The 12,428-nt window shown below is 38.4% G+C and overlaps 1 protein-coding gene across 2 annotated transcripts in view; it reads right to left on the reverse strand.

Annotated features, from left to right (window-relative positions):
* LUZP2 (leucine zipper protein 2) overlaps nt 1–12,428 on the reverse strand; it is a 508,047-nt gene that overhangs the window by 7,084 nt on the left and 488,535 nt on the right. For both annotated transcript variants that reach the window (XM_089521342.1, XM_089521340.1), the window contains one exon: nt 1,318–1,398. In XM_089521342.1, the coding sequence (XP_089377468.1) occupies nt 1,318–1,398 (81 nt within the window). The remainder of the gene's footprint in view (nt 1–1,317; nt 1,399–12,428) is intronic.

Here is a 12,428-nt window from a genome sequence, read left to right on the forward strand (position 1 = left end):
ATACTGATGCTGTACTGTATGTGGTACCCAGTGTACAACAACCAGCCAATCACAGCAAGTGATGTACTTGGCTTGCATATATATATATATATATATATAATTTTTAATTTTTAATTTTTAATTTTTATTATTTTTATGCTTCAACCACTAGGGGGAGCTAGCTGCTATGTGCGCCAGCTCCCCAGTCCTCTGCTCAGGTCTGCAAAGCCTGCCTCGCATGCAGGCAGCACCCTGGCCTACTAAAGGCCAAGTTTAGGGGCCCTGATGCCTACAAACTCTGGCTGCAAAAGGCCTCTGGAGGCCTTTGGAAGCCAACAGCCAGGCGTGCATGCTCACGCCGACTTCCAAAGGCCTCCGGAGGCCTGAGAAGCTGACAGAACAACCAGGTAAGTGCGCTGGGTCATAGGGCTCTCTTACTATCCGGCGTATAAGATGGCCCTCGATTTTTGACCCACTTTTAGAGGGTCAAAAAGTCATCTTATATGCCGGAAAATACGGTAGTTAATGTTGTGAAAAAAATCAATGGGTTGTATCTAATGACAGCTTTGTACTAGCAGAAAACACTTCTGTTTCACAAGGTAGTGATCCCAATTTTTATTGATCCACCCTACCTAACTACAGCCTCTGTATCTATGATTCTATGATCTCTTAAAATCTGTGGACCCATTTTGAACAGTGGCCTCAAACAAATGGCCTAAAAGAATTGCCACTGGGTCACATTGGGGGCATGGTGTACAGATGTCACATGCCTTGGGCATGCCTCATCCCAGAACTGGCCCAAAAAGGAGCGATAAAATACCACTCCTTTTTTGACACACAGTTTAGGACTGCAGTGGTGGCCTAGATCAGGGCCAGGAGCATGTGGCTGCCATGTTCCTGGGTGAATGGAGGTTGTGTGGTCACAGCATGGGACTTTTGTATCATGTCTTTTCCCCCAGTGTGAGATATGGCTTAGGGGGCTGTTGCCATATGAAGAGAGTAAATTTTTCCAACCCTGTATCTCTCTTCCACAAATTTGCTTTAATTAAAGGCTTTGCTGAACAATCTTTTGTAAGTTCACTGTAAAAATAAGACTTACTGATTAAACAGTAATAATTTTTGTTTGGAAGTGAGAATTCTGTAACTAAATTCACAGGGGGAAATGGATCTCATTTTTATAGCCATTGTTTTATGAGGCCATTGTTTTGTGAGATTAGTGCTTTGATTATTATGCACATGTTTGTGTGTGTGTGTAATAGACACTTCAGAACAAGTTGAATTTAATATTTGACAATCAGATATTCTCAACTTTTTTTTAACTAAAAACACAATTAATACCTGCAACTCTGGGTCTGTTGCTGCCACCTTCAGCTGTGGAATGGTTGAATTGTTCTGATTTCCTAAACAAGTTTTGCCAACCTGGAAAAGGAATTGGTGGAGTTACACAATTTAAACATAAATAATTCACAATTTGGTTTCAATCTACTTGCATTGTGAATATAAAACACTAGATTTTATATTAGGGTTACTATTTAGTGTCCCCCTACCTAAATGTAAGGTTGCATGTGACAGAAAAGAGGGATTCTTGGGTTTCAAGACCAAGTCTGCTCCATCTTTTCTATAGCATGTTAAAGTCAAAGAGCAAGAAACATATACCAGAAAGACTGAAATCAGTGTGCAAACTATGCCCACAAGTACGTCCCCTTTAAATATTACAGAAAAAGTATGAAAATCCATGGACCCATTATCTCCTATACATCCTTTCTAATTCATACCATAATAGTTCTGCCATAATTAAAAGAATGGAAATTCACTCTGGAAAATGAAATGGGAACATCTATGAGATGAAAAGAGTGCTTAATTATTTTCTTTTCAAAAATGAATCTGCACACATTACTTTGTGATATTTAATAAAAGCAAGTTATTGTTTTTCTTTCCAAGATAAAGATTATTAATGGATAATTCTCTGCAGTTTGGGAATGGCTTAGCTTTGTATCAGAACTGCAGAATGGCCCAACATTTCACATGAATTGTGTGAAGGCAGACAAGCCACTTCCTGTGAGAAGTCATGTAAAAGCGAAATGTACTTTTAAAAGATAGGTCAAAGCTGTATTTGGTATTATATAAATATCAATAATACATGACCATTATGACCATAACACTTTATTTAAACAGTCAATATGAAAGCTATTTTAAAAAATAAAATACATGTAAAAGTGTATTTTCTAAGCCCTGTGATAGCAAATTTTTACATGGAGCACTTTGAAAAGCAAGCCCTGGAAACAGCACCAAAAAAGCCCACAACTTGGTTCTGATATGTGGATGACACTTTCACCATCTGGAGCCATGGAGAAGACCTGGCTGTATTCCTGAACCATCTGAACAACATCCACCCCAACATCCAATTTACTATGGAAAAAGAAAAGGGAGGAACACTGCCATTTTTGGATGTCCTACTCATCTGCAAACTGAACCTACATTTGGGTCACACAGTATACCGAAAACCCACATATACAGACTGATACCTGCACAAGAACTCCAACCATCACCCAGGGCAAAAAAGAAGCACAATCAAAACACTGGTAGACCGAGAAAAACGCATCTGCGAACCCAACTTTTTGGAAGATGAACTGAAGCATGTGGACCAGGCTCTACAGGCCAATGGTTATTCCAGCTCAGACATCAGAAGGGCAGCCAGGCCCAGGAATACCCAGAGAAGTGAAGACAAGCAGCCACCCAAAGGGAAGGTATTCTTACCATACATCAAAGGAGTAACAGACAGAATAGGCAAAGTGGTGAGGAAGCAAAACCTTCAAATGGTTTACAAACCGATGAAGAAAATCCAGCAAATGGATTTGGTTCAGCCAAGGACCAGAGAGACCCTCTCACAGCCACAGGAGTTTATCGCATATCATGCAGCTGCATAGGGACCATCAAACGCAGTGTGCAAACAGGAATCAAGGAACATGAGAGACACTGCAGACTGGTCCAGCCAGAAAAATCAGCAGTAGCAGAACATGCCACAAACCATCCTGGGCACAAAATACTGTTTGAAAACACTGAAATTCTGGACCATGCCAACCACTACCATGTCAGGATGCACAGGGAAGCCATTGAGATCCACAAACATCTGGATAATTTCAACAGAAAAAAGGAAACCCTTAAAGTAAACAAGGTTTGGCTACCAGTCCTGAAAGACAGACAGACAAAGACTCAACAAATGCAAATGAGAAATCTCCCAGCAGACAATGAGCACTATCAAGCAGACATCAATCCTCTTTTGCAGACCCTCCACCCTGAGGGCTGCCATCAGCACACAACAATACACATGCAAATCACTCCTGCATTCCCAGGCTCACACAGTATATATATATCCAACTTTTGCCAGGCAAGCATTCTCTGAAGATGCCAGCCACAGATGCTGGAGAAACATCAGGAAGAAACTTTTCTGGAACATGGCCACATAACCCGCAAAAAACTATGTATTTTCTAGTACTTTAAAAGAGACATATTTTAACCCAGATGGCTAAGTATAATGCAATAATAAAAACCAAGAGATTTTTGTTAAGCTAAATTGGTAATTCAACAGTCATAGACATTCACAGTGAACTGTGCAATCTTCTAAAAACAAGCAGGCTTCACTGAAAAACACCTGACGATCCTCTGAATAGTTTACTAATTTGTTCCTTGTAATATGAAATATTTTTTCTCATTAATTTTTCAGTGACTTTTTTTAAAAAAAATAAGGATGCTAAATTCTTTTTAAAAAGTGAGCCTAAATCTGACATTCAAGGTTGTAGTAAGCAAGTTCTCTAGTGTTTGAAGTTTCACATTTACTTAAGCAGTCTTGATCAGAATATCCTAAATCTGCCTTGCTGAACTATTATCTCTGTTCAAAATGGAGACAGACTAAAAACTGATATTCCATTTTCAGAAGAAGTGACAAACATTTTTCATATGAGTTGTGGCATTCAGCATTTGCTAGATACTGTGTTACTGTTATTGAACAAAGAACAAGTCTATCAATTTGTACACCTATATCAGATCCTCATTGGTTAAAGATGTTTCAAATTGCATTTCATACCTAATTCAATGCCTGCACTAAAAGAACATTTGGAAATTTCTGAAGGGAGATGTTAGCTGATGTTGTAACTAATTCTTTCTAATGACAGATCTTGGGTAGCCTGTCTTCTTCATTTGATCCCCCCTACTGACTGTCAGCAGTTTTCATGCCAAGGTGAAGCAAATCTACCGCAGACGTTAAATAAATTCTCCAAAGAAGTGCACCTGTTGGGGACTACAGTTGAGCAACATGGACAGGCCCTTTACAGTCTGGAATGGCCAAGTCACTACACCTCTGGCAGGGAATACATCAGTCCCTTCCGAAAAATAAAATATCCCAACATATATTAACCCCAGTATTGTTTCACTGCTTAATTCTGCTCTGGTTGCAAAAGAAGGAGTAGATCTTAATACCTTTAAAATCATGCACAGATAAAAGGCTTTGCATGCTTTCTGTTGTTGTTGTTGTTGTTGTTGTTATTATTATTATTATTATTATTATTTTCAAAAAACCTATAATTTACATCTCAACAATTTTCACTAGAAGCCACCATAGCTCTCAAGATTTCTGGAATCAATGATATATTACAGACAACAGGACAGTACAAAAATATCTAATCTCATTGAAACTTGTTCTATTTCTAGATATAAGTAATATTTTTTCGATAATCTTTATTAAGTGTTTTGAAATTTATACAGAAAACAAATGAAATACATTCAATAATTTTTTTAAATATTTTATACAAAATTACAATTTAGCTTAAAATAAGTGTGGATACTTCCACCCATTCTTTATTTAAATGTTATAACTACTTCCCAGCAGGACCATTTTCATCCATATTCAAGCAGCACACTTACAGTACATGTTTACAAGCTAAACTGTTAATCTGTAATGCTGCGACAAGATGTAATGGTGACTATAGAATAGGTGAGTGGGTTTAAAGGAAATTGAACAAATTCATGGAGGATGAACCAATCAACAGTTACTCATCATGATGTGTTCCTGGAATATCTAGGGTTGAATCTGCACTGCAGAATTAATGCCATTTGACACCACTTTAACTGCCATGACCCAATGCTCTGAAATTCAGGGAAATACAGTTTTGTGAGAGATTTAGCCTTCTCTGTCAGAGCTCTCTGGTGCTACAACAAACTACCAATTCCAGGATTCCATATGCTGGGTCATGACAGTTAAAGTGGCATCAAACTGAACTAATTCTGCAGTGTAAATACAGAGTAGATTTCATATTTAGTAGGCCACAACTGAAGATTTTGTTTTTAAGTGAACAAACCTGCATTTTTAAGCAAACCTGATTTACACTTTGTTCACTAATAGGTAGACTGGGACATTGTAACCTATTTCTATACTTCCCAAATCTTTGTGATACAATTCCTGCACTTCTATTACTTGTGTAGTACATTTCTTTTGAGTCTCAAAAATTAAAAATGTATTGAAATGAGTATAAAACTGTGAACTCAGTAGTTCTTTTTTAATTTTTTTTTTTTTGCTTTTTTAAAAATGCAGATTAATACAAAAGTATGACAGAATGGATTTATCCAAATTCCTCACAGATTGGAAATAGATTGTTGTTGTTGTTGTTGTTGTTGTTGTTATTGTTATGCTTTACTTATATAGTGCTGTAAATGTACACAAAGATTCAACTTTCTAGCCACTTCTAGCTATTAGAAACAATCAGCTCTGGAAAGTATCAATCAGAGAGAGTCTTTTTGTCTTTCTAACTGGTTTTCCCAGCACTCTTTCATTAGTAACTGTGAAAAACAAGATACTGAACTAGATAATTGATTGTTCATTACTGAAGGGAGCCCTGATGGCCCAATAGTTAAATGCCTTTACTGCAGTCACAAGGTTGTGAATTTGATCCCAAGCAGGGCTCCAAAGTCGGCTCAGCCTTGCATTCTTCCATAGGTTGCTAAAATGAGTACCCAGCTTGTTGGAGGCAATTAGCCCACACACTGTAAACCACTTAGGGAGTGCTTAGTTCACTGATCAGTGGTATAGAAATGAACTTGCTATTGCTCTAATTATGCAGGACTCTTCTCATGTGCTTAAACTTCGTATTGCACAATTATAGTACTATGAATCCACTTTAGCTGCCAAGTTCCACCTTATGCAATCCTGAGGTTTGCATACCCTCCAACATTTTAGAGATGAAAACTGGGACACATATGGCTGACTCACATCAAAGCATGGTCAAAAAGTATAGCCAGACAATCAGAGGCAAACGTTATTAATGAGGAAGAACACACATGTGAAGGTTTTCTCTGCTTCTTATCCTGTCTTAAATTCCATCACAGGGAATAAAACAGAAGCAGAGGAGCCCAATACCAACATGGGAAGGTTCTCTATGATCCCACTCCACCCTGTTGAGCTGTATGGGACCCCTTGAGAACACTTAATCAGTTGGCATTTGGCAATAGTGCTGCAGGTGCCCTGTAACCTCTCACTGTAATGCTGACATGGTCATCAATGAGGCCAGGGTCCACATAAGAGTGATGAAGAGCTGAAAGTTGGGCACCTGGGTCTCTGTAAGCACAACTTCCTTTCTGCCAACCAATAACACATGTATTCTGTGCTCAGGAACTATGGCAAGGTCAGGATCAAGAGCCGGGCCAGTTTTAGTTGCATCAGAATTGGACTAGACCACCAGCTGGATCAACTTAGATGTCTGCTTACATTGGGCCTTACGATAGCTAAGTTCCCCATACAAAAAACATTTCATATTATCCTTGTCCTTTGGTTGACCCTGGGGTTTAGAAGATCACTGTTGATCAGGTCAGGGCAGTTGTGCCAGTTTAAGATTATCATCTTTCTGCACATGGTGATGAGAGTCAGCTTTGTATGCAAAGTGATACTCTGGCCATGACCTGAGGGAATGTCCTGCAGTTAGCCACTGCAGCCTCTTCCAGTGTTCTTGGCTCCTTGTCCAGCACATAACAGACATGATCCAAAGGGGCATGTGCCAAAAATTATTCCAGGTCAAGAAGAAGCAGGCATTCTCCAGTGAAGTTGGCTTAGCCCCTTGAAGCCCAATCTCCCTCCCATGTTGAACAGCATAAGCTAGTTCTCTGTAAGAGGTGCCATGCTTCCTGGCTGTTGCCCTGAAGCATTTTCTTGCTGCCTCTAGGCTAAGGCCATGTCATTGTCGAGCTCTCTCCAAGAAGAACTGAAAATCCAGCATCTCGTCTCATGTCATGCTGGACTCCACTGCTCATAGAACTCCTGAGAGTTGTGGGCAAAGGTCATGCATGTATGATCCCTAGGGACTTTTTGATATATACAAGCTCTTTGAAAACTTTCAATGAAATCTTCAAAGTCATCGCCATCCTTGTAGGTGGGGTACCAGCGAGGTTGAGGGATGTAGAGTTGTCCTCTATCTCCCCATGTACAGTTTGAGACTGGAGCTATCGTATTTCTCTGTCCTTCTCATTCAGTTGTACGTGAAAGATGTTGAGTGTAACTAGCACTTGGGCCCATAAATATTGAAGCAGCATCTGTGTTCCTAGGCCACCTGTGGTATCTGATGGAGACTGAGCACTGTCAACTTCTGTTGTAGACATGATGGACAGTACTTTGCCATTCCTGAGGTACATAGACTGAAACAGCCTGACTACCTAAAACACTTGTGAGCTATGAGAATAGACAAAAAAAAACAACAGTTTTTTTCAACCAACATCCAGAAGGTTCTTTTCAAACTTCCTTCTGATTGGCTGATGGCCCTCACACCACCAGTGATGTCATCACTCCTCATATTACAATACCCCCTCCCCCAGGAAAGAAGGTCCTGATAAATGGAGGGACTCCCATTTATCACATTGTAGAACTACTATTTTAAGTAGAGAATCCCTGAAATTTATGTGCTTACTTTAGGAAGGACAAAATTCTCCCCTTCTCCCTGCCAAATTAATTGAATGCAGACTATTTCTGCACTTTCCTTTTCCTTGTAATGACATGGTTACAGCTTGCAGCACCCCCTGAGGAGTGATACTATGCAAACTCTCTATGTGCATTCATGATTGTACTACCAAAGTATCCATGAGTTTATTCACGGCAAACTTTTATGCAGGGATATTCAGAGGTATGTTCCATTAAACCCAATGGCTTACTTGAAGGGTAAGTGTGCATACATTTGCAAACTAGTTTGTTTGGGCTCTGTGAGACATTGTAGGAAAGGAGTAATTCATAGTGAATATCTTCTTTATGGGAGGGCATGGCAGATTTGCTTGGCTTGGCTTTTGTTTAGTTTTTTTCTGGCATGTGAGCTTCTTTGGTTTTCATCTTTTGTCTTGTGCAGATGGGCCTATGGTTGTTGTAGGAACTATTTAATAAGAATTTAAAAGTGTAACAATTTAGGACAAAACTATGTGCAGATACACACACGTGTGTGTACTCACATGTACACAATATAAATAATCAAATTAAATAAGTCAAGGAAATAATTAATAGAATCTTTCCCCATTCAGCATAGCATTTTATCCTTACCTATTATATGGTTACTTACACCTCCCTCTGGAGATGGTTGCTGTGGAGATAGGCTATTATGCAGGATCTATCACAATTTTTAATCCACTATGTCTTCCTCTCTTGATCCAACAGGACTGCATATTGACTACATGTCATGGACTCCAGCTGCATTTACTGATTCACAACAACATTAATCCCAACAGTGTCAGTTGACAGAGACAAACAAAAATATGTCAATTCAGAGCAAGTTGGTTTGTGAGGAAATGATAGTTTCCTCAAAGCTGGAGTGACTAACAGCCTTTTGTGTAATCAACTGTACAATGAGCAATGTATCCTTTCCAATATATACAGAGAGAAAATGGTGGGCATTCATATTGCATGAGTAGTAAGCTTCCATCCATGCCATGTTGCTATGGCCACTATTACTGAAGGGCAGGTAAATTGCACATGTATAATCTTTTCAGTTGTCGTTGTTAAAAAAACTTTGGACAGCAGCCCATTTTTCTACTTTCAGAAACAATTTGAGTGTGAATTAAATAATGCTCTGGCTCTCAAAAAGTGGCTGGCAAGAGCTATGCTACTCTGATCTTGCTACTCTGACTTCATGGATGCAGTCCCCAAACCAGAAAACAGAAGAATCAAGGGATTAGTAGGAGGAACATAAACAACCTGGGTTATATCCTCTTTTTGGCATGTCTATAGTTGTTTTAATTATGGGTGACCTGAAATACTTTCTTCTGTTTTGCTGTTCCAGCTGTTCTTTTATTACTTATTCCTTTGGTATGTCTGCAATAGTTTTTTTAATACTATTATTATAGCTCATTTGGAACAGCCTTCTCAGTTCTGCTGTACCATCTGCAGACAGAAAAAAATAAAGGGGGACTTTGGGAGGAGAGTGTAGAGAACAGAACAAAAGAAGCTGACAGAACAGGGATTGGATATACAAATCTTGCTTCAGCTTGGAGGATGCTGCACAAAGGCAACAAAAGCCAATGGTAAATTTGTTAACCTTTTCCTCCTTCCTTTTGGAATTTCTCCAAAAACTTCATGGTGGAAATGAAACCAAAAAAATTAGAAACATTTTATCAGTTTCCCTTCTAGGCAGAAGAGGGTTTATCCCACTTGCTGTACAGCTTGGAGAAACCTATTCTCTATTCTGTTTTTGTATCAGGTCTTTTGTATTTTGGCATATTTCATTTTTAAAAACTGTCTGTACAGAATTTATTCAGAAATGCAAGAGCATCTGAGACTCCATGGGGTTTCCATGGATGTCTGTGAACACAGGACTAAAGCCCATTGTAAAAGAGCAGTTGGTTTCACATATCCTTAGTGCAATGTTCTCCCCAGTGGGATTGAAGGGATGGGGTGGTGTTCTAGTAGTGTAAAGTGTGCAGAGCTTCAAGAAAACTGTATGACAGGAATAACATGGGCATTTCAGGCAGAATATTAAGAAAGGATAGATCATTATTTCTGACAGGAAAAAAAAAACACCATACAATCTGGTTTAAATAGAATGTGAAACTATGGTTCATTATAATAAGGATAAGTTATAGAAAGATTTTAATTATAGGTTATCTGCTAAACTGCCTTAAAATGCTGTTGTGTGCCTTCAAGTTCTTTCCAACTTAGCAAATCTAAGGAGATCCTATCATGGGTTTTCCTGGCAAGACTTATTCAGAGGAAATTTGATTTTGTCTTCTGCTGTGGCTCAGCAATTGTAAAGTGGCTGAGCAATTGTGCCCCAAGGTCATCAAGTAGGTTTCTATGGTTGAGTCGGGTTTTGAACCCTGGTCTCCAATGCTCAAAACATTACACCACACTGGTTCTTACCCTAAGCTGTAGGGGTTTTTTAAAATTAAAATTTGTGAATACATTCTAAAACAAAACATGACAACAAACAGTATACCAAAACAACAATAAATAAAGACAATAACCCAGATAAGGCCCTGAAAATTATAGATAAAAGGTATATTCAGGGATCCTGAAAAACATCTTTCCATAAAAATTTAGCTAAAATTGGGGGATGTCTAGAGACTAAATCTTGCTAGATGTATTCAATAAATGGGTGCCAAATCTTATGAAAGGTCAATCCAGAGTGTAAGCCTCTTGCTCTGTTGTTATTATGTGCAATTTTCTCCATTAACCACAAGTCCCAGAATCTAGTCCACCATCCTAAGTTAATAGTAATTATGTTTAGAGAAAACAAGACAGCTTGAATGTGGTTGTATGCAACAAATCATAGTTTAGACCAACTAGTTTGTCATTTGCTGGGTTGATAACACAGCAAGCTGTAGTTAATCAAAAACTGAAGTGAAAGTTGTTGAACTCTTGCATATGGCTGCACTGGGGAAGGAACAGGAAGTGGTACATTTTCTACAGTTCAGGAGCCTCCACTCTCATCATACTGAGTCATGGTTTATCATCATAGCCAAACCAACCAAATATTTTGACTACTGCAATACACTCTACATGGGAATGTCTTTGGAAACTGTCTGGAAACTTCAGCAGGTTCAAAACGCTGCAGCCAGAATGCTGACTGGGGCCAGTTATAGGGAGCATATAACTCCCTTGTAAAATAGCTCCACTTGCTATTAGTTTGTTTCCAGGAACAATTCAAAGTGCTGGTCATGATCTATAAAGCCTTACATGGGTTGAGTCCAGACTATTTGAGAAACTGTATCTCCCCATATGAACCTGCAAGAGGCCTAAGATCTGCAGGAGAAGGCTTTCTCTCGATCCCATCAAAATCACAGGCTCACCTGGTGAGGACAAGAGAACGAGCCTTCTTGGTGGCTTCTCCTACTCTCTGGAATGCCCTTCGTCGGGAGGCTAGGCTGCCCCCCTCTCTACTGACCTTTCACCACCAAGTAAAAGCATTTTTGTGCTGGCAGACTTTCTGTAGATAATGCATAGCAGCATGGTTTTTTAGTCTGTTTTAAACATGAGTATATTTTACGTGATTTTATATTATATTTTATATTGTGTATTTTATGTGATTTTATATATAGATATTTTAATTGTTCGAATTTTATAATAATCTTAAAGGTTTTATCTGTGAGATGCCTTGGGTCCCTCTGGGGGGAAAAGTGAGATATAAATGATATAAATAAATAAAATACTATTTTCCAATTAGTGTTTCCAAAAATGTTTAAACCATTACAATAAAATGCATTCCTCCAAGTTAGATATTTTCTGTATGTTCTGAAGTATGCTGGTTTATCTCTTTTTTAAATGAATAAATGAATAAATATCCATATAACAAAAGTCACACTCCCTGAAGAATGCATGCATATTGGGAATCAACCTGGGTAAGTCATGTGGTAAAAATTTTTGTTAGACAATGTGGTATATGATTTAGGTAACAATTGAACTGAATTTCAGGACAGTTGTCATTTTCACCAACAACTTTGCTTGCTGAAACCAGGTTGCAACAATATAATTGTGAAATGGGAGGGGGTGGATTTATTAATATTCAAGGAACGTGTTCCAGTAAGATGCATTTATTTATAGTTCAGCATTTAACAAAATACCAAGAATTAGCACAAATTAAAGCAAAAGCTACTATAGTTTCTATTAGATCTATTATGTAATGTCAGCTCCTTTTATTACAACATCTTATTATGTGTGCATGTGTGGGTGTACATTATAGTAATTCGGAGACTGAGTAAGTTTCACCTCCTACAGTCTAAATACATGTTTACTTACTATTGTGTGGACTTACGGAATTGATTTAACAGAACAAGTAGGCTATAAATTACTAAAGGCAAATAAGAAATCTTAAAGATATTTTTATGAGGTATTTTCTGCATTTCTTTAGGGAGCCAGCTGGAACATTGGAATGAAACAAAAGGATAAATATATGCATGCTCCTGTTCTTAAATGTGGCAGGGAAGTAACAAGAACA

This window comes from Sceloporus occidentalis, unplaced genomic scaffold, assembly GCF_023333645.1.
Source record: "Sceloporus occidentalis isolate IW3139 unplaced genomic scaffold, rSceOcc1.0.p SCAF_4, whole genome shotgun sequence".
NCBI classification, from domain to species: Eukaryota; Metazoa; Chordata; class Lepidosauria; order Squamata; family Phrynosomatidae; genus Sceloporus; species Sceloporus occidentalis.